Consider the following 26,323-nt stretch of genomic DNA (forward strand, 5'->3'; position numbering starts at 1 on the left):
TGAAGTTTCTCCTGGTGCTTTCAGGAATAACTCACACCACCCTGAGTCTGGAGCTGCCTGAACCTTCTGATGGGAGAAGGTGGCCTATACAAAAGCCCATTAAAGAAAAGCAAGGCTAAAAGGGAAGAGGAGAATGTAGCTCTGCTCTAGCCTTTCACTGATAAATTCTTTTTTTTTCTTTTGCTTAAGATAAGTTAGGTTTTATCCTTGCAGCTAAATGTGTATAGACTCAAGATTTTGATAGCTGTGTCATTACCCTCCTCCAGTCTCTGAGCCCAGACAACATCTGACTTACATGGCTGTCCTTGGAGAATACCTGAGCAATGCCCTGCTGGGCTTCTCAATCCCTTGCCTTCCTGAACTGCAGGGATCTTTGCCTTTTCTCATATCAGCCCCTTACACTTTGGATCTCAACATACAGAACTAGTCCACCAGGATATTCAGCATCCTCCTCCCCAACCACAGCCACCACCCACCCAAATCCTTCACCTGCATAGAATACCTGTCTCTTCTACCTGCCTACCATCATCTTACTGCCTTCAGGCATCACTTTATCAAGATGTTCAACCCCTCTGCACCATTCTCCTTCAGCTCTGTTTTTATCCCCTTTTACTGAGGTATAAAATATGTGCACAAATCACTGAGCTTTCACAAAATTCCCTCTTCTAATCAGCACCCCCTTCACAGGCCCTTCCAGTGGCTTCCATTCCCCCAACTTGTATCAAAGAGCATGAGTTATTTGCTTGGTTTTCTTATCTAAAAGGAATCATACTGTGTGAAATTTTGTTTGTTCAACATTATACTTGTAGGATTCATCTATATGGTTGTGTGTATTTAAATACCAGGCATTCTCATTAATACATAGAACGATCCTGTGTATTCGTGAATATACCACCGTTTAGTTATCCTGAATATACCACAGTTTAGTTATTAATACCACTGCAGATGATATTTGGGTACTTTTCAGTTTTGTTATTTTAAGTAATGCCTATTATGAACATTATAACGCATGACTTCTAATGAACATGTGAATTTATTGCTGTGCTGAATACATCCAAAGACAGGATTTGGGGATCATAAGATATGCTTGAGTTCATCTTTATTTTTAAGTGATAAGGCTAATTTACACACACACACACACACACACACACACATATGTATGTATTCTGGTTTTTCACATCCTTACTAAGATTTAATATTTTGTTCATTTTAGCCATCTGAACTGTGCTGTTTTCTTGTGGTTTTAGTTTGCTTTCTTAGATGACTAATGTATTTGGGCACATAGTCATACTTTTAATGTCCATTTTGGTATCTCCTTTTTTGAAGTATCTTGCCAATTTTTTCAAAACCAGATTGCCTTTTCTTTTACACTTGAAGTTTTTACATAATTTGAATATAAGCCTTCTGGCATTTGTGTGTTTTACAAACATCTTTTCCCTGTGTGTTGCCTTTGTTTTTGCTTCATGATGTCCTTTTAAATGAGTAGAAGTTATTAATCTTAACGAGGTCCTATTATTTATCAGTGCTTTTGTGCACAGTGTTCTAAATTTTTTTTTTAATTGTACAAAAAAATCGGCATACCCTAGTGATGCGTGCATATCAATGTTTATAGCAATGCAATTCATAATAGCCAAGTTATGGAACCAGCCCAGGTGCCGTCAATAGAAAATGTGGCATATGTACACAATGGAGTTCTACTCAGCCATAAAGAATGAAATTATGTCATTTGCTGGTAAATGGATGAAACTGGAGAACATTATTCGAAGTGAAATAAGTCAGAAAGTCAAATCTCAGACTCCAAGACAGGGGTCCCATGTTCTCTGGTACGCAGAAGTTAAAGAAAGGAATTTTTTTGTTGTTTAAAAAAAGGTGAGGATCCCATGAAAATAGAAGGAAAAACAGTGGCATAGAGGAAAGAAATCGAGGGGAAAGAAGAAGGGATAGAAAAGGGGAAGAACAGAGAAAAGAAACAGACCAAATTTTTCTAAGTACATATATGAGTATATGACAATGAATTCTACCTTTATGTGTATCTATAAAGTAACAAGGTAAAGGAAGGAAGGAGGGAAGACAAGTAGAGAAGAGAAAGGGGAGTAGGGTTAGGGAGAAGTGGAAGTAGTAGAGATTAAAATGAAGCAAATCATATTACATACAGATATGAATACATCAAAATGACATTTTCTTGCTTATATCAAGGTTCTAAAGGTATTCTGATAGTTTTATGTATTTACCAATATGATCTTTCCCTTTTTCTGAAATATAAGAAATTACAATTGCATTTTAAAAAATAAATTAAACCAAACCTGTGTGCACCAGGACAAACCCCACTTCATTGGAACCTAATATCGTCTCTGTGAAGTTGGGTTCCGAGCTGTAATCCCCATTCCTTAAAATGTGTCAAGTTTTGAAACCAGTCACACAGGCTTCAATACAGAGGTAGGGCAGTGAGGGGACCAGCTTCGGAAACAAAGAGGAAGGGATGGATCTGGAACAGGATTAAAGCAGATGATTCAGTTGAACCTGGTGACTGATTAGATGTGGCAGAAAGGAAGAGAGAAGCCCTGACAAAACCTCATGGCCATGTCTCAGGAACCTGGCCGGCAGGACCTCCATCGGAAGCAAGGAGACCAGCTGAACAATGAGGGCGGCATCCCTCCTGCAATGCCAGAGCCCAAACTATACATCTCATCTGTTGTTCCAAAGAAAATGGCTCAGCATGCCCTCACAGCTGCCCCTTACCAGCCACAGTCCTCGTCTCCTCCACCCTTTTCCACAGCACCACCCTCAAACTGATCCCTCACCACCTCCAGCCTGAAGCCACCTTCCCTTAGCTTCATCAGGCATTGGCAGACGTTATCACTTCCTGTCTACCCGGAATGCACTTGACCTTGCCAACTCCATAGGCCTCTCCTCTTTAAATCAAAACACTGAACCCTACCCTCCAAAATGACTTGATTCCATTTACTGACCCAGGTGGGGTTGAAGAAGTTCTCAGGCTGGTTTGCTCTCTAGCCCACCACTTCCCAGCTGCGCCCATGCGGCGTAGATTAGTACCAGACTCCTGAGAGGACTGCACTAATATGCAAAAGACTTGGCTCACAGTAAGCATATCAGCTCCTCTTAGTTGTTAACTAGGATCATCCTTGTCTCCATCATCTTCAGGCCCTGAGGACATCTCTAACCTCCCCCACCAACACCACTCAGCTTCATGTCCCCGAGATAGAAGGCAGGTCCTCTGTGAGCCTTTCGCACCATGGACAGCAACACTTTCTCTTTTGTGACCTCCACTTATGTTACCCGTCTTTCCCATTCTTTACCCTCCTAATTAGCTACCCTGACCTACATCATAAACTCTTTGGGATAGATATTCTCAACTCCTATGATAAATAGCAAGGTTACATCATACGCTTGTCACATGACTATCACTAGCCAGAACTAGAGGCTGGGAAACTTTCCCTTGGGATCCTTTTTATTGAAAGCAATTCAAGATTTGAGGCAACTCAAAGGCACACAGTTTCCAAGTTTAACTTAACTTTCTAAAATTTGGGTCTCAGGTTAATGTCATGTCTCAGGCTTCAAAAACACAAGCATGATGTAAAGCACATCATGATCTAAAAAGTGGCACTGCTATACCCAAGGGTAGCAGTTCTGAGCCAGGTCAATTCTGTGTCCCCTGCCTGTCCCCACCCCATTCCTCCATGGGATATTCATTAATGCCTAGGGACATTTTTAGTTGTCACCTCTGGGTGGAAGGGAGCTACAACTAGTGGATAGAAGATAAGGCAGAAGCTAATAAACACCCTACCATGCATAGGGCAGCCCCACAGCAGAGGATTATTGGGTGCAAAATGTCAACAGTGCCAAGGTTGAGAAACTTTCCCTTGGGATCCTAAAGTGCATGCAGAGTCTAAGAATGTTCTCAGTGGTGCTACTTGGAATTGTCAAAAGCTGAAAATGACCCAATGGGAAAAATGCCCATCAATGGGAAAAATGAAAGAATGTGATCTACTTCAGGTGGTAAAAATGGATGACAGCTTCCTATGACGATGCATATGACCAAACAAAATTTGGAGGAAAACAAGGCCAAACGAACATACAAGGCACATTTTTTTTAAAGTTAAAAAATGCAGAGTTATATAATACATTATTTACATATATCTACATGAGATAATGCTAATAAATAAAAACATGAGTCTACAATAAACATATTTAGGAATGTTGGTACCAGGCCTAGGAATGGCAGAGTGAGCAGAGATAAGTTTGGGGTAATGCTGTAGTTTTTAATTAGGTCAGAGTCTGATATTCTTTATATTAATAGATATTCTGTAAAATTAATCCAAATCCATATTAGGATGTTTTTTAAAAGTCAGTCATTAGTTACACATGACAGTACAAAAAAAAATAAAGAAAAAAAAAAAGTAAGTCATGCCAGGCAAGGTGGTGTACTCCTGTAATCCCAGCAGCCTGGGAGGTTGCAACAGAAGGATCACAAGTTCAAAGCCAGCCTCAACATCTGAACAAGACCCTAAGCAACTCAGTGAAACCCTGTCTCTAAATAAAATACAAAATAGGTCTGGAAAGTGGCTCAGTGCTTAAGCATTCCTGGGTTCAAACCCCAGTTCTAGAAATGATGATTGAACCCAGGGGTGCTTAACCACTGAGGTACATCCCCAGCCCTTTAAAAAAATATTTAGAGACAGGGTCTCACTGAGTTGCTAAGGGAAACTACTACTAGTAGTAGTTAAAAAAACATTACACACATACACAAACACACATATATATGTGTACACACACACACACGTCAAGAAGTAAAATTTCTGAATAAGCACAGCAGTCCATGAGGCAGGGTCTCTACCTTCCCTTAACAAATGTTTTATTGAACCTTATATGAAACATTAGCATATAGTGGTTAAGAGAATCCTGCCCTTGGTGTTATAGGCCCATGAGAAAGACACACAGAAAGAATTTATCCGGGAAAATGCACGTGTCCTTAAGGACATTCACAGTTCTATTAGAGCAAATAAAGGAGGCCAAAGATGTGTGGACATTTCAAATCCCCATTTAGTTCTGTAAAATGCTCACAGCTTATATCATAATTAGATGAAAAAAATATTTCACAAACATTGCTAAATCTGAGACAAAGAGAGTGCCTCTAAGGCTCAGTTTGCACATACTTAAAACTGCAGATTCCACCTAGCCTCTCAATGTCTCATGTGTTAACTTTAAGGCTGTTTCTAGATTACCCAGGACCCAAGATCAGTTTCACAATTTCCAATTGGTGATCATAATCAGTTGTGACAAATATCTGAAGCAGTAATTTTATTTAGAAATAGTTTCGTTATCCACCAAATTAAATAAAATATCCCTGAAAAGATTTGTACCAGCCAAGTGAATTAAAAGACATCTAACAAAGCCCAGCTGTTGCTGGATGTTTCCATGGTGAAAACCCAAAGTCAGACAGGAAGGTACTTATTGTCCCTATAGCATGTAGTTTGGGAGTATAAAGAACAGCCCATAGATCCTGACATATACCCAAAAAGCTGGACCACTGGCCAGCACCTCAATGTACAAGCCTTTATTTTGCTATTTTTGATTTAAAATCAAACATGAATGGACCATGCTATTACTGCTAAAGCATGGAGTAGTTTAATACAGTGGAATATACATCTGCAGAACATAAACATCAATAGGAAAAACACAATTAGTAGCTGGGATTGCAGATTTGAATGTAAAACAAATTAATCCAGTGATAGCTACAGATTAAGAGGCCTCTCCCTATTTTTGCACATAACCTTGATTTTAATAAAATGTTAATTTTAAAAACTTGGTTCTCAGTCACAGTCATTAGTTGCTTTAAATGTCCTTGAGAGGTCTGAGAAAGAAATGAAACTAGGATAAAGGTAAACTGCAAATCTGTATGAAATCGTAGAAACAGCAGGGACACAGAGTATAGTTCCAGGCTGAGATTGAGGAAAGAAACCATCTAGAGGATCTGCCTCAGGTCTGGCTTGAATCTGTCTCAAGACCTGGGTCAACCCGGGGGACGCTTGTATCTCACCCGTAATATTAAGTATAACAGCAGAACAGGAGCCTCCAGTTCTGAAGGGTTGTTATAGGTGAAGAAAGGAAACCGTGTGAACATTGGATTTCCTCTCCTACTTCTGGAAGTTGTATAATTATTGATCTGTTTTCCAATCAACCTTTTTAAAAATGAAAATAGAAGTTGAACTTCCCTTATCTGAAAAATGTGAAATCTAGATGCTCTAAAGTCCAAAACTTTGAGCATCCACATAACATCCCAAGTGGAAAATTTTATACCTAACCTCATGTAATAGGTCTCAGTCAAAACACAGGTGCACTAAAAATATTGAAAAAAATGATCCTCATGCAAGAAAGGAACGTACAAAATAACATAAGTGAACTTCTTGTTGAGACTTGGGTCTCATTTAAGATATCTCCTTATGTAAATTCCAAAATGTGGGGAAAAAAATTCAAAGTCCCAACCCTTCTGTTTCCAAGAATTTTGGATAAGGGAGACAGTCTGTAATGGCACTTCTCATACAATTTCTCCTTCTAGTGCTTTTCAGCAATGGAGAAGAATATTTGTGAGTGTAAGTCTCTGAGAAGTAAATGAGACATGATATTTCTGTATTTAAGCAGATATCAAATATAACCACCATAAAGACAAACGTATTGCAGAGTTTCAGCGTGTGGTACTCTTTAAATTCATGACTCAGTTTGATCCTGGAACTTCTAATTGCCTTTTCACATGCTTTGGACTTGAACTAACCACAATCCATTCTTAATATGGTAATCAAGTACAGATAATAGGACTCCATGGATAAACCCCAAACCTTGTATTTCAGCCAGGGTTCTCCCCAATAACCTCATTTTCCGTTTTCTACCCCCTTAAGTCATGCCCTTAAATTATCAACAGTAACCACACTGACTTGTTTGAGGGAGCATTTGCTTTCTCCTTCCTTGACCTTCATCTGGGTAGACATTCATGAGGAACAAACTATATACAAACAAGATGTAACAGGAAGAAAAAAGAAAAGGAGTGAAGGGCCAAAATTATCTGCAAAGACCATCACCAAGGAACCAGACACATGTCACCTGTTCTTGGGGTACATTGTACACTCACATAGTCCCCACTGTGCCTTATACAGCTTTGAGCTCATCCTAGAACAGGAGCCGGATATCCAGCAATAAGGCCTACTGACTCTTTTCTCTAACATATGCTTCAAACTCTCCATATCTTTCTACAACCACTAGCAACCTCCAGACTGGTGATCTGCCCCCCTTGAGATAAATAATTTTAAAACGTGAATTCTCAGGACAGTTTAGAAATTGCATGCCACTCGTCTAGGATGGGGTCTCAGCATGGGTTATTTTAGATATTCTTCAGGGTTGAGAACCACTGACCTAGGCTAAGCTACCAATATTTCCCAGGGGTTTTGCATCAGTAGGTACCATCTGTGCCCACTTCCACTCTCATTACCTCTAATCTGTCCACCACCAGGCAGACGAGCATCCCTTCAAATGTGCAAAGCTGAGTGTCACATGTCAAATAATAACCAGATTCCATGCTGTGGTTTCCAAAGCCCTGAATGATCGGCTCACTGTGCAACCACATCTCGTGTAGGCCCTCTCCCTCCACAGGCCCCAGCTTGCCTCTGCAGACATCTGGTAAATACCCAGGTACACCATACTATCCTCTCCCTTTGCCATTGAACTTGGTATTCCTGTCCTAGACAATTCTTCCCAGAATTCAGCCTAATGCCTGGAGAGGCTCCTGTACCAGTCCCATCCCACTACCCTCTTTTCCAAAAAGTTATAGGAATTCATATTCCTTTTAAGAAAGTGTATTACTGATAAAAGTGAAATACTCTGACCAGAGGCAACAATTGTTATAAAGTTGTTGAGTAAATATCTAAATTTTTTAAAAAAATTGGAACATTTTACAATCCTTTTATATAGCAAATGATTTGGAAAAATGTATTTCTGGTATTATGTTTCCTATAATACCTGGTTCATCCTTCCTATGGATATTTCATATTTAACTTATCTAGCCATTCTTCATCTTTGTTACTATAAGTGATGCTGTAATGATCATCTCTGCCCAGATACTTGTGCCCTTCTGAAAGTTCTCAAGAGACCATCCTTATATCCCTGTGCTATGATGTGGATTTGAAATATCCCTCAGGCTCATGGGTTAAAGGTTTGGTGTCCAATGTGGTAGTGTTCAGAGGAGAGGCTTTGGGGGAAATGATCGACCATAAAGACTCTAACCCCATCAGTGGATTAATCCTGAATGGACTATGGGGGAGGGTGGAGGAAGTCGGAGGTGGGAGCTGTCTGCAGAGTAGGTTCTTGGGGATTCTATTTTGTCACCATCTCTTTCCTCTCTGCTTCCTGGCCATCTTCATCTGAGCAGCATTCCTTTGCCATGCCTTTCTTCCATGATGTTCTGCCTCACCTCGGGTCCAAAGCAACGGAGACAGCTACCATGGACTGAAACCATGAGCCAAAATAAGTCTTTCCTCCAAGTTGTTCTTTTCAAGAGTCTTGTCACATCCATGAAAATCTGACCCATCTTGTTACCCTCTACCACACTGCTCTTTGCTTACTTCAAAAGCCCTCCTTCCAAGGTTACACATACTTACTATAACTTTCATTTGCACAAACTATCTTACTAAGCTGAGCTTTGTAAGGATCATGTTCACCATTATATTTTCAGATCGAAGAATATGGGAGGCACAAGAAAATAGAAACTGAGGAAATGAGTGAAAATGACTTCTCAACAGAACCCGGTCATTAAAAACAACACTCATAAAATGTCAATGGAAAGAAATCTGAATAAGGCTATTCTGAACTAACACACCCTGGATTCTTCTAGAGAGAATGACTTATTTACAGAGATGAGCTATCATAGATGTGTACCCAAGTCTACAAACACAAAGAAAAAAAATAAATGTAGGGGCTGGGGTTGTGGCTCAAGGGGTAGAGCACTCGCCTAGCACTCATAAGGCACTGGGTTCGATCCTCAGCACCACATGAAGATAGTGTGTCCATCTAAAACTAAAAAAAATAGAAAAATATAGGTCCAAGGCACTTCTTAATTTTCCTTTTCTCATTTTTTGTGATCCAAATTATTTGCCCTTTTATTTGGAAATGATTTCGTAAAGCTTACTATATGTACATATGTAGAAAAACACCTTCTCAAGTCCAGTAACTGTTTGTTCCACTTTGGAAGGCCTGGCCACAATGGGCAACCATGACCCCCTTCCCCTCACCCATCCTGTCCTGTCCAAGGACCTCTGGGAGATAAATGCCAGCAGGCAGCCACCCCTCACTGGCCACTTCCTCATAGGGGCCTTGTCTCTTGTCAATTTTTAATCTCATGTTTATGAAACCAGAACCACACAGCTGGGGGGAGAAAAAACCTCAGGAATAAAATTATTTCTCTGGGGCAATGTGGACACTGTAACGGAGTATTCCTGAAGTGTGGTACAATCGTCTCTGGATTCCTCACTGAGTCACCCTGTCTTTGGGGAGTTTGCTCCCTCAGGACAATTGAAGGCATTCAGGCTGCAGATGCTCATCCCAAATGTGCCCAGGCTGCCTCCAGTTCAGGGTGCTTTCCAAGGGACAGGGTTTTCTGTTCCTTGCTTGGCTCTGTTCCCCGAGGACCTCTGGGGAAACAGGCTCTCCCTGGGAGGGATGCAGTCACCTGTTTACTCCGCAAACGAAACCCCATGTTAGGTACCTTTATGCGAAGCAGTTTATATGGCTCTTAGTCCTTCCGGGAAACTTTGGGAGAGTAGGTACCGTTTTACCACTATTTACATACTAGAAGCTGAGGCACAAGTCATTTAAGAATTTTCTCAGGCCAGGTGTGGTGGTGGCACATGCCTGTAATCTCAGGGGCTTGGGAGGCTGAGGCAGGAGGATCCCAAGGTCAAAGCCAGCCTCAGCAAAAGCAAGATGCTAGGCAACTCAGTGAGGTCCCATCTCTAAATCAAATACAAAATAGGACTGGGGGTATGGCTCAGTGGTCAAGTACCCTCGTGTTTAATCCTGGTACCAAAAAAGAAAAAAATCTTCCCAGGGTTACACAGCTAGTAAACCAGGATATCTGACTTTAGCATCGTGCTCCTACCTGCTAGGCTCTTTCTGCCTATTTTAAAGTCTTTGTGGCTGGAAGAAAATACTCCTTCAATAACTGGGAGAAGCCAGAGTCTTTCCTGAATGCCAGGGTCATTCTGACCATATTCATGTGCACAGGGACTCAACAGCTCCCAGCCCTTGCCTCTAATGCTTTCCCTGCCCATCCTCACAACATCCCACATCCACTAGGAGAAGAATGGATGAAATGGAGGTTATAGAGCATCATGAAATATCTGTACTATGATTATGGCCCATGTGAATTCTGAACAGTCTCTGAAACATGAAAATTACTTCATTCAGAAAAAGTATTTTTCAACATGAGCACAACATTCCTGTCATTACCATCAGCTCAACGAGACATGGAGTGACACAAGCTTGACCTCAGTCTAGCCAGGTCTTTCACTGGGCCAATCCTCAATTAACAAAGCCTAAAGGGCTCCCTTGTAAAACAATTCACCAGCATCATTGTGTCCAGTAAAGACTTTTCTTTTGCTGTTGCACGGGGATTCTTCAACCTCCATTGCCAAGATTTTAGGCCCCTGTTTAATTATCACCAGCGTGGTGGTACCATCAGACTCCCTGCAGACTTAACACACACAACCTCATCCCTTTTGCCATGGCTGGATTCAATCAGCTCCACTGAGTGCTGCTCAGAAAGCCTTTGTTCCACTTTCAAAGGCATCCTGCCATGTGCACAAACTGAGATGTGTCCTCTCAGTGGGACCAGCCGCATCCACACCTGCATAGACGGCCTGAGAAAAATCAAGCTCTGGAACAAAGGCCGTGAACATGCAGACTGAGATGGCAGGATGCACATTACAGGAGATACGGGATTTGGATGGATCAGGAGCAAGCAGGTATGGCACCAAAAGAAGTCAAAGATTCACCTAGAACGTGAACCTGACCTTCTGTCCCAATTGTGTTCATCACTCTAAGTCAACAGTTGGAGTCCTCCTGAAATCTGGTGCCACAGGTGTTCACTACTGCTTGAGCAGTACTCACATGGGAAGATAACCAATCTAAGGGCTCCCTGACTTGGAAAGCAGGTGATGATTTCAATATCAGCATGTCATGAGATGATGGTTCTACACCTCCTTTTCCAGGGATTTGTCATCTCCTCTGCTCACTTGCATTTCGACTGGGCCCTGGCCTCAGCTTCACCTATTATCCATAGGCACTGGAATTTCAGAAGTGCCTTCCACCCGACTGGAGGCATTCCTGCTCGTCTCACCCATAGGTACCTCAAACATTTTAACCTGCCCCAAACTTCCCAAGTGTTCTTAAAGTCAACCCATGACTCTGGATTGCCTGGGAGTCAGCTGACTTCACCACATACTCCAATCATTCTCCCACAAACCGTGTTCCCTGACTGCATCACTCCCCCTGCTTTCTGTTCCCCTGGATGCTGCTCCAGCCCCTCCAGGTCTCCCCATTTGTGGCCTGCTCTTCCTCACCCCATGCTTCCAGCTCCATACTCTTGCTGAAAACAACCCTCATCTTGCTTCTCCACTTGAAAATCACCAGTAGCTGCTCAGTTTTAAGCATAAAAGTCTGCCAGTTTCTTTAGACTCTACATAGATCACCACCTTCAACTCTGCAAAATCCAAACCCCACAAAATCCACAATCGAGTCACAGTGAATTTTCAAGTGCTCAGAAATCCTACTCCAGAAATCAAAAGCTTTGCAAAGTGACCTCTTCCTCATGCTTCGATGTCCGTCTCTACTTGATGGAGGTTTCTCCCCTCTCCAGCTCACTCTCCCTCGTCCCCTTGAGCCCACTTTGCTACTCATACTCAGGAATAGCTTTAGACATCCAGACGTCTCTGAATCACTGGCTGTGTTCCAGTCATACCTATTTCAGGAGGTCACAGCCCAGTCAGTGAATCCCGTTTATAACAGATCATTTACCATCAGATAAATCTTCCAAGTAGCTACTTGCTGCACATGGTACCAGTGGTTGTTAATCTGGTTGTTATGAAATCTTCTAGCGTGTTTATGCCAGTGCATGAAATATTCTCTCCAGTTCATGTCCATATTTATTTAACAATTACCTTTATTAAAACAATATCCGGGAAAGCTCCAGGGCATGGAGTGACTAACACCACTGAAAGGCATACTTGTGCCTTAACCCTCCTACCAGCCTCTTAAAGAGGTATCCTCATCCTGAGTTTACACAGGAGGAGACAGAGGTCAAGCCAGAAGGTCAAGGCTCTAATGCAGGTTAGTTGTCATTAACAAGGAAGACTCACTCCAATGCTGCAGTTATTTCTCTAACATCATACTTGCTCCTGTGGTCAAACTGACCTCCAGGAGCTGGGAAGAAGCAGGTCACCCAAGTCAGTTTTTTTTTTTTTTGGGGGGGGGGGTAGGTTAGCATTATATAACACCTACTTGACTCATGTAGGTTTTTTCCTTGCACATTGATTGCTCATTGACAACTGCTACCAGAAAAGACAGAGGGCTGCTCTTCTACCTTGCTGCAGACTCTGCAGGTAACATTGGCAACAAAGCTCAATGGACAAGTATGAGAGACCTGACAGCAAGATGCTGCCTTAGAACTTAGTCATTTAAACACGTCTCCCTTCCTGTCAAAACAAAAACAAAAACAAAAAAACAGGAAGATGAGCTCACCCACCCAATGGGTCCCATAATTAGGTTCCCTCATTTGCCCACTGCTTTCCCTGGCTGGTGGAAAGGTGCCAATATTATTCCCTACTCCTGAAAGAACATAGTAGACTATACCCCTACATTCTCCCTGCATTCCTCCCTCCCCCAGGCTCAGCTCCAGGGCTTGGCTCCTCTCATCCCACCACCCACCCTGCCATTAACTGGTGTGTATCAGATGCGAGTCCCTGAGACACTAGGATGGCTTAGTTCTCTGCTCCTCCTCAGCCTCCTATAATTGATAGTCAGATGCAGTTTCCTCTCAACCAGGAGTTTGTGCTTTTTGCCTTCCTTCCTCCATTACCCAGGTAACAGCAGTTCTCATTAACAAGGAAGTCTCACTCCAATGCTGCAGTTATTTCTCTGAACATACATTTTTGAGAACACCTCTTTAGAAACTGTCTTTCATGCCATTTTTTTTAAAAAAGCAATCCATGATTAATTCAGGAACAAAAAAAATCAATGAACAATACAGTCCATTAGGATTTCCCAGTTCAAGTAAACATTTGCTCTGAATGATTTTCTTGCTTTCTCAACAAATCTAACTCATCATTATGAGACCAAACATCATCACCACTGAACACACTGTACAGGACCAGAGAGTGGCTCCAGGGATGTTTGGTTCTGAGGGCAAGCTTTGGACTGACTGCATAGGCCCCAACCCAGCAGTGTCACTTACTGCCTCTATGCTCTGGAGCCAGCTCCTTATTTCTCTGTGCCTCCGCTTTGTCATCTGTAATGTAGGCAGGACACTAACTCCTCCTCCATGGACTTTATAGTACATGTAAAAATGGCCTAACACAGCAGCCAGCACGTGAGCCCTGCATCAGGGCTGGTTCGCACACGGCTGCTACCACTTCTCACCCTCTAGATACTCCAGGATGAAGAGCAAAGCATTTACCCAGGACAACAGAGAGATTACAGCTGGCAAGAGCAAGCCTCAAGGCCACATAGGAAAAGACTAACACCATGGACAATCACACTGAGACATCATAAATTTCATTGATAGATATTTGGGCAATGGAGATAATATTGTCCAAAAGCTAATACTTAAAACAAAACAATTATTAGAGTGCACATTGTATCTGTAAATTTCCTTAAGAAAAATAAAGAGTAGGGCCTATTCAATTTAGTCCTTGAAATACTAGCCAGAGCAATTAGACAAAAGAAATTAAAGGCATAAAAATAGGAAAAGAACTTAAAATATCACTATTTGCGGGCGACATGATCCTATACCTAGAAGACCCAAAAAGGTCTACAAAGAAACTACTAGAACTAATAAATGAATTCAGCAAAGTGGCAGGATATAAAATCAACATGCATAAATCAAAAGTATTCCTATATATTAGCAACAAAACTTCTGAAATGGAAATGAGGAAAACCACCCCATTCACAATATCCTCAAAAAAAATAAAATACTTGGGAATTAACCTAACAAAAGAGGTGAAAGATTTATACAATGAAAACTACAGAACCCTAAAGAGAGAGAGAGAAGATCTTAGAAGATGGAAAAATGTACCCTGTTCATGGATAGGCAGAACCAACATCATCAAAATGGCGATATTACCCAAAGTTCTCTACAGGTTCAACACAATGCCAATCAAAATCCCAAAGGCATTGCTTGTAGAAATTGATAAAGCTATCATGAAATTCATATGGAAAAACAAGACCCAGAATAGCAAAAGCAATTCTAAGCAGGAAGTGTGAATCTGGAGGTATAGCGATACCAGAGCTCAAACTGTACTACAAAGCAATAGTAACAAAAACAGCATAGTACTGGTACCAAAACAGGCAGGTGGACCAATGGTACAGAACAGAGGACACAGAGACCAATCCACAATATTACAACTACCTTATATTTGATAAAGGGGCTAAAAACATGCAATGGAGGAAGGATAACATCTTCAAAAAATGGTGCTGGGAAAACTGGAAATCCATATGCAACAAAATGAAGCTGAACCCCTTTCTCTCACCATGCACAAAAGTTAACTCAAAATGGATCAAAGAGCTTGATATCAAATCAGAGTCTCTGCGCCTGATAGAAGAAAAAGTTGGCTCTGATCTACATATTGTGGGGTCGGGCTCCAAATTCTTTAATAGGACGCCCATAGCCCAAGAGTTAAATACAAGAATCAACAAATGGGACTTACTTAAACTAAAAAGTTCTCTCTCAGCAAGAGAAACAATAAGAGGTAAATAGGGAGCCTACATCCTGGGAACAAATTTTTACTCCCCACACTTCAGATAGAGCCCTAATATCCAGAATATACAAAGAACTCAAAAAATTAAACAATAAGATAATAACCCAATCAACAAATGGGCCAAGGACCTGAACAGACACTTCTCAGAGGAGGACATACAATCAATCAATAAGTACATGAAAAAATGCTCACCATCTCTAGCAGTAACAGAAATGCAAATCAAAACCACTCTAAGATACCATCTCATTCCAGTAAGAATGGCAGCCATTATGAAGTCAAACAACAATAAGTGCTGGCGAGGATGTGGGGAAAAGGGTACTCTTGTACATTGCTGGTGGGACTGCAAATTAGTGTGGCCAATATGGAAAGCAGTATGGAGATTCCTGGGAAAGCTAGGAATGGAACCACCATTTGACCCAGCTATCGCCCTTCTCGGACTATTCCCTGAGGACCTTAAAAGAGCATATTATAGAGATACTGCCACATCAATGATCATTAGCAGCACAATTCACAATAGCTAGACTCTGGAATCAACCTAGATGTCCTTCAATAGATGAATGGATTAAAAAAAATGTGGCATTTATACACAAGAGTATTACGCAGCACTAAAAAACGACAAAATCATGGAATTTGCAGGGAAATGGATGGCATTAGAACAGATTATGCTAAGTGAAGCTAGCCAATCCTTAAAACACAAATGCCAAATGTCTTCTTTGATATAAGGAGAGCAACTAAGAACAGAGCAGGGAGGAAGAGCATGAGGAAAAGACTAACATTATAGAGACGAGTGGTGGGAGGGAAAGGGAGAGAGAAGGGAAACTATGGAAATGGAAGGAGACCCTCATTGTTACACATAATTACATATAAGAGATGGTGAGGGGAAAGGGAAAAAAAACAATGGAGAGAATTGAACAACACCTGATGGGGTAGAGAGGGAAGATGGGAGGGAAGGGGAGCGGGGGTACTAGGGGATCGGAAAGGTAGCAGAATACAACAGTCACTAATATGGCATTATGGAAAAATGTGGATGTGTAACCAATGTGATTCTGCAACTTGTATTTGGGGTAAAAATGGGAGTTCATAACCCACTTGAATCAAATGTATGAAAGATGGTATGTCATGAGTTATGTAATGTTTTGAACAACCAATAAAAAAAAACTAAAGAGTAGCTGTCTATCAATTAAAAACGGGTAAGCCATGCAGGAGGCAAAGGAGCAAAGGATGGAAACAGGTAGTATACTGAACAGGAAATGTCAATAGCATTCCTTTATATTAAGCAATTAAAAATGTACAACCTTACTAATTGTGATAACTACAAATTAAAAGTCATCACATTTAACTTAGAAATCTGAAAAACTCATAGCATCTAGTGCTGGTGATAGTGTGGAAAATGGCCAATGATTGGCTGACGGTGGGATAGCAAACTGCTGCAGCCTTTTTAAGGAACCATATGGTGATATCAATATTTAAAATACAAATACTCTTTGATCTAAAATGAATTCCACTTTTAAGAATTCATTCTAAAAAGGTGAAAATGCTGATAAGTATACATAAACATGTGTATGTTCATTACAGCAAGTTTGGGGCCAAAAAATAACTGGGAATTGGGCCAGAGTGAAAGGAATGAATTATGGCATCATGATATATCTGTGCAGTAGGATACCAAGCCATGATTTTTACATGTATTGATATGAAAAACTCTACAAGCAACAAACACAGTGACATATTTACTAATGATTTCCTCATTGTCAACTCCTCAATCTGTCCTATTTCTATAGAATCATAAAGATGGGCAATCAAGAATGGTAAGGGAGTGAACTTTGGAGTCGGACCCACTCAACTCTAAAACCAGCTCCTCCATACATGAGCTGTGGGACCTCAGGGGGGTTACTTCAGACTCCTGGCATCTCAGCTTCCCCTTTCACATGGCAATGACAGAACCTAGGCCACAAGTTAGTGGAGAAAATGGAGTCAGTGTACCTGAAGTTCTTAGCATAATGCCTGACAAGCTCTCAATCAAGGCTGGAGGTTGCAGCAGCTATTATGACTGTTGAGTTGCTATTTATTTGGGACAAACTGTGAAGCAACGGCCATATGTAAGTTGACCCATGGCTGCTGAGGAACAGGGCTCTGGCCTCTTCTCTACTTCAATATTTCCACCTTCTGTCAAACACCACAGGAATCCCAAATGTTTCCCTGGGAGCACTTATGAAGCCCAGTGCTCCTCTGCCCTTTAGGAGCCATGGCCTCTTCTTAAGCCCAAGAATGGCCCGAGACGCTGGCAACCCCCCTCTGCCCCACAGGAGCTCTCTGCTAAGCTCCCCCTCTTCCCCCTGCAGCTTGGGTGGTTAGCTGTTCCCTGGTCAGCACACCTCTTGGCCCTGGCCTCTCCTGGATTCCCTTCTCCAGGATCAGCTGAGGCCCAGTCGCATCTTCTCTTTGCTGCCCAAGGGTCAGACATGTCTGCAGGTCAAACTTCTGGGTTTCTGACTGGGAGATCAAGGGCTCGATCTGTGGCCTGATTACAGTGCAGTGTACGAGAATGAGCACTTCTGTGCCACATGTACCAGGCCCTTTTTCTTATCTTTATCCCTAGTCTAACTCACATAGGGAAAATCGGCAATTCTCATACTGAACTCTCACTTCTTGACCACCACTTGGCAAATCTCAGCAGCCAAGAGGAAAGCTGTCCATGGTTCTCCTGGATGCCCCTTCCTCAATTCCACACAGACATCTCTGATCAGACTGGCCCATGTCCTTTCTCCTCCGAACAGGTTTGTGGAACTTGGCTGTACACCATCACACCTCTGTTATATAATCAGGTCTCTGTCCTGACAGCTTGTATTATGCCGGTGTCACATTCCATGATGTCAATTATTTTGTAATGTGATATATGTGGAGCCTTCAGAACTGGCTATGTTTGAGATTTAGTCAAGCCTTTGCCTCCCTAAGAGGATTCACATATCCCAAGAATCTGAAGGGTATAACTATGCTAAATAGAGGGGAGAAAAAAAGGACTCCACTTACACATTGTAGCCCGGAGTAGCCAGTCAGCTGTTAAATACAATCTCAATCTCCTTGCTAAGAAATCCTATTTCCACGGCATTTGTCAAGTTCAAAGAATTCGGCTTAACTTGAAATACCTGTAGTCAATTCATGTTTTAACCAATGTACAATATTCTTTGAAAAAAGTCAAGATTGACCTATGCAGAGGAACCTTTAGGAACACTGGGGGGGGGGAGGTTCCATGTGCTTCTAGAAAGCTACCCTTTCCAACAGCCAAGACATTCCCTACATGGGCATCACCCCAAGGAGGAGGTACAAGTATTAACCAATTATCTGACTCAGTACTCTTGACACCTTAGAACAGATATATTCTTTGTTTGGCAAGGGGGCATTCTTACCAAAACTGCATTCCTGGAATTTACCCACCAGTAGCACCCCTCCCCACCACACTCCAGTTATGACAACTCAATATGGGTGCAGGTGTCCTGAATGACAAAATCACCCTGGTCGAGAACCACTGCCTTAATGGACCACTGGAGGTAATATCAGCTTGCATTAACCTCTTCAACTCTCCACCCTTCCCTGGACTTACCACCAGCCTCTTGCTCCTGACTTATCTCCTGCCCTTCTCCAACTTCCTCAGTTTCCTACTTTGTCCCTGAAGACTCCCTGTAGTGTTGATCTCTTTACTAAGCCCTTAACTTCCTTGCTGTAACGCCAAACCTAAGAGCACAGTTCTCACATGGTACAATGAGTTTCTCTTACCCCACATACTCCCCTTTGCCAATTCTAGGCCATTTTTCTCCTCCAGCCTCCCTCAAGAAAGCTGGCCCCTTAGGACAGTGACTGGCAAACTAAGACACTGGTGCCATATTTGGCCCACTACCCATTTTGGATGACCTGTGCACTGAGAATGATTTTTTACATTTTTAATGGTTGGGAGGGTAAAGCCTAATATTTCCCGATATGTTAAATTCAAACCTCAATATCATAAATAAAATTTCACTGGAATGCCTCCGTGTTCATTTGCCAACCTGTTGTTGATGGCTGATCTTGTGCCACACAGGCACAATTCGGTGGAATAGTTGCAACAGAGCCTGTCTGACCTGCAAAGCTCAGTGTGTTTACTATCTGGCACCAGAGAAAGCTGGCCGACCCTTGCTTTTGGGGCACGCAGAACTGGTCTGTACCTTCCACTCCCCAAACAGTCGTCATCATCCACTCTTGGCCAAGTCACTCTTCCATGTATATTAAAATATACACATGACTGAATGCTGGATGGCACAACAGCTAACATCAATGACTGAATGAAGTTCAAAATTACCTCTTCAGGCTGGAATGTTCTGTGGAAATCAACAGAATGAAATTTATAGTTCAGGCACTAAGTCCTATGCAGTATTCAATATCAAAGACTGGCATCCAGAGATCTATTGGGTATTGATGAAGAGCCAAGATGAACATAGAAGCAACTGGAAAGGGAGGGTCAGAGATTTTCCCAGAAAGCAGAAATATATGATAAATATGTGCACGGATATAATGGGCTATTCAGGAAAGGGTGAGACTAAGCCTGCAAGTGTACCCCCATCGCTTGGCTCTCACTTTGGGATGAACGAATTTCAAAAACTTTTTAGTGCTAAGATTGATTATACATAATCATTATTTAAACGTTTTTTTTGCTATTTAGATGTCCAAAATAATTTTCTTGGTAATAAATGAAAAGCACCCACATTTTTCTTCCAATCAGATCTGTACATTTTAAGTGCATAGTTGAAACACATGGCACACAATCACATTAAGATGCTTTTAGGGGACAGATGACCAAGAAACTCTTACCTGGTAAAGGTGCCTTGTGGAGCTATTTAAGAAACTGAAGTAAAGCAATATGAATTCGGAAGCTGATTAGTCCTTATTACAACAATGGCACACAGCTTAGCTGGCTTAGATCTGGAGGGAGACTTTGAAATTATCTCCTTTTCAACTCTTAATTTTTGTATTTACCTCAATAAAAATTGAGAGTCAAGGACCAAAGACTTGGGCTTAACCCACCCACTTGTCGTGCCATTTGACACAAGGCACCTACCCTTTTGTCTCCTGTTAAATATGGATGATAGTGATGCTCAGATCCTACAGAGGATCATCGTGAGAATTAAATTCAAAGGATCTAAGACGACCACGGGAGTAGAGAGTTCCATGAGTGTTTTAACACGACAAATTGCTTTCTAACCGTATGCATATTTCTACCTCCTTTGCAAAAAAAAAGTATGCTTGTCACTGGGGTCACAGAGTGATAAAATCCAGCCTCCAATTCCTCATGGGTAGCATCTACAAGCACATTGCTGCAAGTGAGAAGTATGACCAGGGTGCTCAGGCAACAAAAAGCAACTAAGGTCAGGCATGCTCCCAGGTATGTCCAGGTCTGTAGGAGACACAGGGCTTCTTTATGCTAAGGTACTATTGTGAGGTGCTGATGGTGAGCAGGTGTCTGAGCAGGGCCTGTTGTCCATGTTGCTTCTTTCCACCCTTCCATCTCACTCTCACCTTGACAAACTGTCCTGTCTCTTCAGGTCCAGAGGCAAAATTCTTTCAACAGGCTTCATGGATGAAGTCACCTTGTAACAAATTTGTACAAGTTTTCTATCTCAGGGCTGGGGATAGAGTGCTTGCCTCCCATGCACAAGGCCTAGGTTCAATCCCCACCTAGCACCACCAAAAAAAAAAAATGTTGAGACAAGTTTTCTATCTCTATAAGCTGAAAAATGCATTTTTCTCAAGCACTATTAAATTTATGTTAAGGCAATAAAATTTGAGTAAAATGAATAAAATCCATCTTATTTGAAAAGGATGAAACAAATGACCTTCAGAGAAGTGTCCCCAGCCTTCTGTTTCATTCTCACCCAGCCCAGAATTTCAGGGCTATGAACAGTGCCCAGGATGGTTCTCTTGGCTACCATTTGCCAATTCATCACAAGGCTTTGTCACCTGAACTGACAACCTTTGAGAAGTCTAACAGCAAGAAGCAGGTCAGGAACACAAGTCAGAACAAGAGAACAGGGACCCCCTTCACTACCACCTTTAACCTCACTGGTGGTTTTAAATATATATTTTTCTCCCCATCCCCATGTATGGTGTCCTCAACTTTCAATGGCCATTAACTAGGAGCAGTGCTAGGACAGCATTTCAGGGGCCTTTTCTTTGCATATTATTGACCGAGTTTCTTCAAGATCCTAGATCACCAAATGCAGCATTCATGTAAATGTTCTCATTCGTCAACCTGTTTGAAAATTGAGGTCTACCTCACTAAAACAGAACTGGTTGTACAGAGCCTCTCAGCAACAGATACCCATAGATGAAGTGTCCCTGGGGATATGAGATAGAAAGACTTCAATACAACCAATAATAGATATTGTTGAGGATGTGGGGGAAAAGGTTCACTCACACATTGCTGTTGGAACTGCAAATTGGTCCAACCACTTTGAAAGCAATATGGAGATTCCTCAGAAAACTTGGAAGAGAAACACCATTTGACCTAGTTATCCCACTCCTTGGCATATATCCAAAGAAAATCAGCATGCTACAGTACCACAGTAACATCAATGTTCATAAGCAGCTCAATTTACAATAGTTAAGCTATGGAACCAACCTAGGTGCCCTTCAATAGATGAATGGGTAAAGAAAATGTGGTATATACACACAAATGGAATGTTACTCAGACATAAAAAGAGAATGACTTTTGCCAGTAAATAGATGGAGACTATCTTGCTAAATGAAATAAATCAATCCCTAAAAACCAAAGACCAAATGTCCTGATATGTGGATGGTAACACACAAAGGCGGTGGAAAGGCAGAATAGAATTTCAGTGGATTAGACAAAGGGGAATGGTGGGATGGGAATAGGAAAGACAGTAGAGTGAATCAGACATAACTTTCCTACTTCATATAAGAACACCTGACTAGCGAAACTCCACATCATGTACAATCACAACAATTGGATCTTAGGTTATACTCCATGTACGCATAGTATGTCAAAATACACTCTACTGTCTTGAGTATCTAAAGAGAACAAACAAGAAAAATGACTTCAACTTACAACTTGTACACTGCATGTCACTCTGAGGCCATACCCTCCTCCTACTTTCTGGGTGGTAGGTACCCAAAGGTATAGCCTGGTACATGCCCAGTATGACTCCATGAGGTCCAAGCACCTGTGCCACTCCTTGGTGATGAAGATAGTAGAGTATTCCCTCAGAGACTGGGGGGCACATCTTGATGGTAGACTTCCAAAAATTCATGCAACTTCAAGTTATTTTCTTGTTCATCTTGCAGCTGGGTGACCCGAATTTGGTCCCAGGAATGTCTCCTCCATGGGGGCAAAAGCTCCAAATGACATAAGCACTGCTCCCACCAGCAGCAGGAAATGAATGAATCAGTGCTATGGACTGGTCCACAAAGCGCTTCTTCCTAGTGAATGGACAGCAGCTGCTGGGGAGTACACAACTCGCCCAGATCCCAGAGAGCGTGGCCATCCCTTTGAGGCACCGGAGGTTTTCAGAATCACTCTGGGCTTCCTCAGATTGGATCAAACTTCAAATTTTGAACCTAAACAATTTCTCACAGGATTGTCAATCTTTTCATTTCTTCCTATCTTTCTTACTCTCCCTCCCAGCCCAGATGTGAGGTTCATAAAGACACAGACCATAACCCCTTCTGGTTATATATCTGCATGCCTTTGAGTAGTCCTGACCCACAGTGGACACTCAATAAACATGTTTCACTGAACTAAATGAAAGCATTTACTGAAATATAAAGAAATATGTTTCTAAACTTACACGGATTTATTATACTTAACTAAAACCAATTTTGTAAATTGCTACAGGTTTCTCAAGAGTCTATCATTTTATACTACTGTGGTAGCCTACTGTATTTATAGACAAAAGTTGTGTGTTTTGGATTCTTTTCCATTTTCTAAAACCTTTTCTGAATGGATATGAATGATATGGAGACATTAAAGAATACAAAACACAGGTGGCTGAAGACAAGGTCACCAAGTCTCTGCACACCAGGGTGTGCCTTGCTGGGGGAATTTCCTGGTGATGGTGGTTTCATGGTAGAGAAAAGGCAGGGGGAAGGCCAGGGGCTCTTCTGGCTGGTGGAGAGCCAATGGCCGTGGGCATCTATGGCTCATGATCTCCCTCCCTCTTTGGGGGCTACCCTTCACCTCTCCCCAACACTGGGTTTAACTTACTTTTCACAGAGGTCTCGTATTTGGTTCGGCTTGAAGGCAGCAGCTGACAGGGAGCAGGGACTGGTAGGACCCGACAGCGGACTCTTGAGGGTCTGTACTGAGTGCCTGCGGCTCCTCCTGCGGTCAATGCTCTGGTGCTCACCCCCACTGCCACCAGAACACACGCTGGCCCTCCTGCGGTCCCGGAGCCCACTGGGGGGTGGCTCTGCTATCTCTTCACCATCTTCGTGCTTGAGCGCCACCTGAAAAAGCAGAGCATACCCAGGGCAAGGTCAGATTTGACAGCCTATGACTTAGGCCATAACTTAGCACGCCAGGTTCGCCCTAATGTAGCTTTAAGGCTGTTTATTCCATCTTTTCACAGCAAGATCTTTCCAACCCTGTGCATCCAGAAGCCAAGCAGTGTCTGCAAACCATAGGTGCATTCTTCCAATACAACAGGTACATAAAGGACAACCGAGAGCCTAAGGAAATCTGAGTAAAATTTATAATCATATGAGATCTAATTCACCCTTGCTGTAAGCATTTGCATTTCTTTGGCCTTCATCTGTCCCTGCCCTCCCATAGTTCTTCTCTGTTCCAGGAGTCACAGACCCTCCTGAAGGCCAGTAGGGACCACATCCTGATCATTTCTGAGCTGCTTTTCCTAAAGAGGGTGCTGCGAAGAGCACAAAAGAGATGAGTGCCAGGAGATCCAGCAGAGCAGGAACCACGGCCTCGTACGTCTTTCTGGGCACCTAGTTCAGCAGGTGTATTGCTTGATTTCAGAGTCCTGGCTGACAGCTGCTCTGCTCTCAGCCTACCCTCAGCTGTAGCCCAGGGTTGGGGGTGGAACCTGAGTTCCACTAGACAGCCTACACGTGTAGTCACAAGACACAACAGGAACAGACTCTACCTCTAGAATAAGGTTTTGTTGTTTTGTTGTTGTTGTTAAATATCCTAATAGTGATGCACAGTTGCAGAGAATAACTGACTTATACTTTGCTACTTTGCTTTAATGGGGAAACCTGCACCAACTGGCACTGTATACTTTTCCATTTTCCAAGGGATATTTTAGTCTCATGTCTAATTGGTGCACCCTGCAGAAACCCAGATTGTCCAACGCTTCATCTTGCTCCATCCTAGATTTTACTTGGGGACTTCAACTCCAGTTAGATCACACTGTCTGGCCTTTTATATAACTCTCTCCCAACTTGCAGCCAGTTCTGCTCCTTAGTCTCGCCTACTCCTCTTAGCTACAGGCTGTACACATCTGCATCTCTGGTTCTTTAGTTTTTTATATGTGTACTCTAAGAATGGACCATCAAAAGAGCACGAGTTTTCATTTATCTAACCAAGGAGGTAAAAGATCTCTACAATGAACATCATAGAACACTGAAGAAAGAAATTGAAGACAACCGTAGAAAACGGGAAGACCTCCCATGTTCTGGGACAGGCAGAATTAATATTGTGAAAATGGCCATACTACCAAGAGCAATGTTCTGATTCAATGCAATCCCCACAGACATTATTCAGTTAGGAAAAACAATTCTTAAATTTGAAAGAGTACAAGACACATCACAAAACCCGATTTGCAATTATACCCCAGAGATATAGTAACAAAAACAGCATGGTATTGGCATCAAAAAAGACACAAACATCAATAGAACAGAATACAGAGAAATTCACATACTTATAGCTGTCCCATATTTGACAAGGGTACCAAAAACATTTTGGAGAAAATAGCCTTTTTAACAAATGGTGCTGGGGAAACTGGATAGCCATACAAAGATGAAACTAGAACCCCATCTCTTACCTGGAACAAAACTCAAAATGGATCAAAAACTTAAGAATTAGACCAGAAACTTCACAACTGCTAGAAGAAAACATAGGGTATACACTCCATCATATAGGTGCTGGCACTGACTTCAGACTGTCAAAGTGCAATAAATAAATCAACAATCAATAAGTGGGATGCCAAACTAAAAAGCTTCTTCACAGCAAAGGAAGCAAAAATGGGAAGAGAGGATCTATAGAAAAGGAGAAAATCTTGGCCAGCTACTCCTAGTAACAGGGGATTGTTATCCAGAATACAAATACCCTGATCAATAAGTAGGCATAGGAACTAAACTTCTCAATAGAAACAAATGGCCAACCAAAAAGGTTCAGCATCACTAGCAATAAGAAATGTAGAAGAAATAGATCAAGAGGCAGAGTGGAGGGATGGGTAAGGGGAAGCAAAGCAGAATGTATTCTTAGAAAATCATGTTTTGTGCATGTATAAATGTACCACAGGGAACCCCACCTTCATGCATAGATAAAACCAATCAAATTTAAGTAGATGAGTGACAGGAAGACTAGTAGAGGAAGGAGCATGGGAGAAGGGGGGGAGAATTGGAAGGAAAAGTTTTAGTTACAAAGCTTTAATTTAAAAAAATAGCAAAAGAGCACCAGTTTTGGTGTTGCCTAGACCTTTGTATCATGATGGTTGTGCCACGTATGAAACCAGGTGTGGCTTGTCACAAATCCCCTGCCCCCTCTCTGGCTCACCTAGTGAGAAGACTTGCAGATTTGTGATGAGGATAACTGGCATCAAGCCTGTAGAGATGAGCCTCTGTCTGGTACCCAAGAAATGGATGCCCTTTCCCCACACAAATTCTTAGATGAAGTGGCCCAGAATGTCCCGAAATTCCTCCATTACAGAATGAGGTGAGCCAGGCTCCACCAAGTCCAGCATTCTTTCAGCAGCTATGGAGCCACATGGTTTTAAGTCCCTAAGCATGCAAGTTCTCTACTCTTGTAAGTACTCATAACCCAGTCCTTCCATGTAAGAGAAAGGGGAAACAATGTGAAGACCCAGATAGCTAACCATATTATGTGGCTTTAACATTGCCCATCGATAGAAAAACTTGGTCATTGCAAAATCAAAAATTGCCCCAACTCCAGTTTTCACACTGGTATTCTAACAAGGTGAGCTGGGCTGAGACCAGATGGTTCGCCACTCCCACTCCAGCCCTACCAGTACCTGAGACATGCAGCCTATGAATAGGTGTGTGTCCTC

At 42.1% G+C, this 26,323-nt stretch overlaps 1 protein-coding gene across 17 annotated transcripts in view; it reads right to left on the reverse strand.

The window, feature by feature from the left end:
- Fhod3 (formin homology 2 domain containing 3) overlaps positions 1-26,323 on the reverse strand; it is a 428,888-nt gene that overhangs the window by 120,839 nt on the left and 281,726 nt on the right. For all 17 annotated transcript variants that reach the window (XM_078030172.1, XM_078030166.1, XM_078030162.1 and 14 more), the window contains exon 10: positions 23,284-23,525. In XM_078030172.1, the coding sequence (XP_077886298.1) occupies positions 23,284-23,525 (242 nt within the window). The remainder of the gene's footprint in view (positions 1-23,283; positions 23,526-26,323) is intronic.

Source organism: Ictidomys tridecemlineatus, chromosome 13, assembly GCF_052094955.1.
Source record: "Ictidomys tridecemlineatus isolate mIctTri1 chromosome 13, mIctTri1.hap1, whole genome shotgun sequence".
In the NCBI taxonomy this organism is placed as follows: domain Eukaryota; kingdom Metazoa; phylum Chordata; class Mammalia; order Rodentia; family Sciuridae; genus Ictidomys; species Ictidomys tridecemlineatus.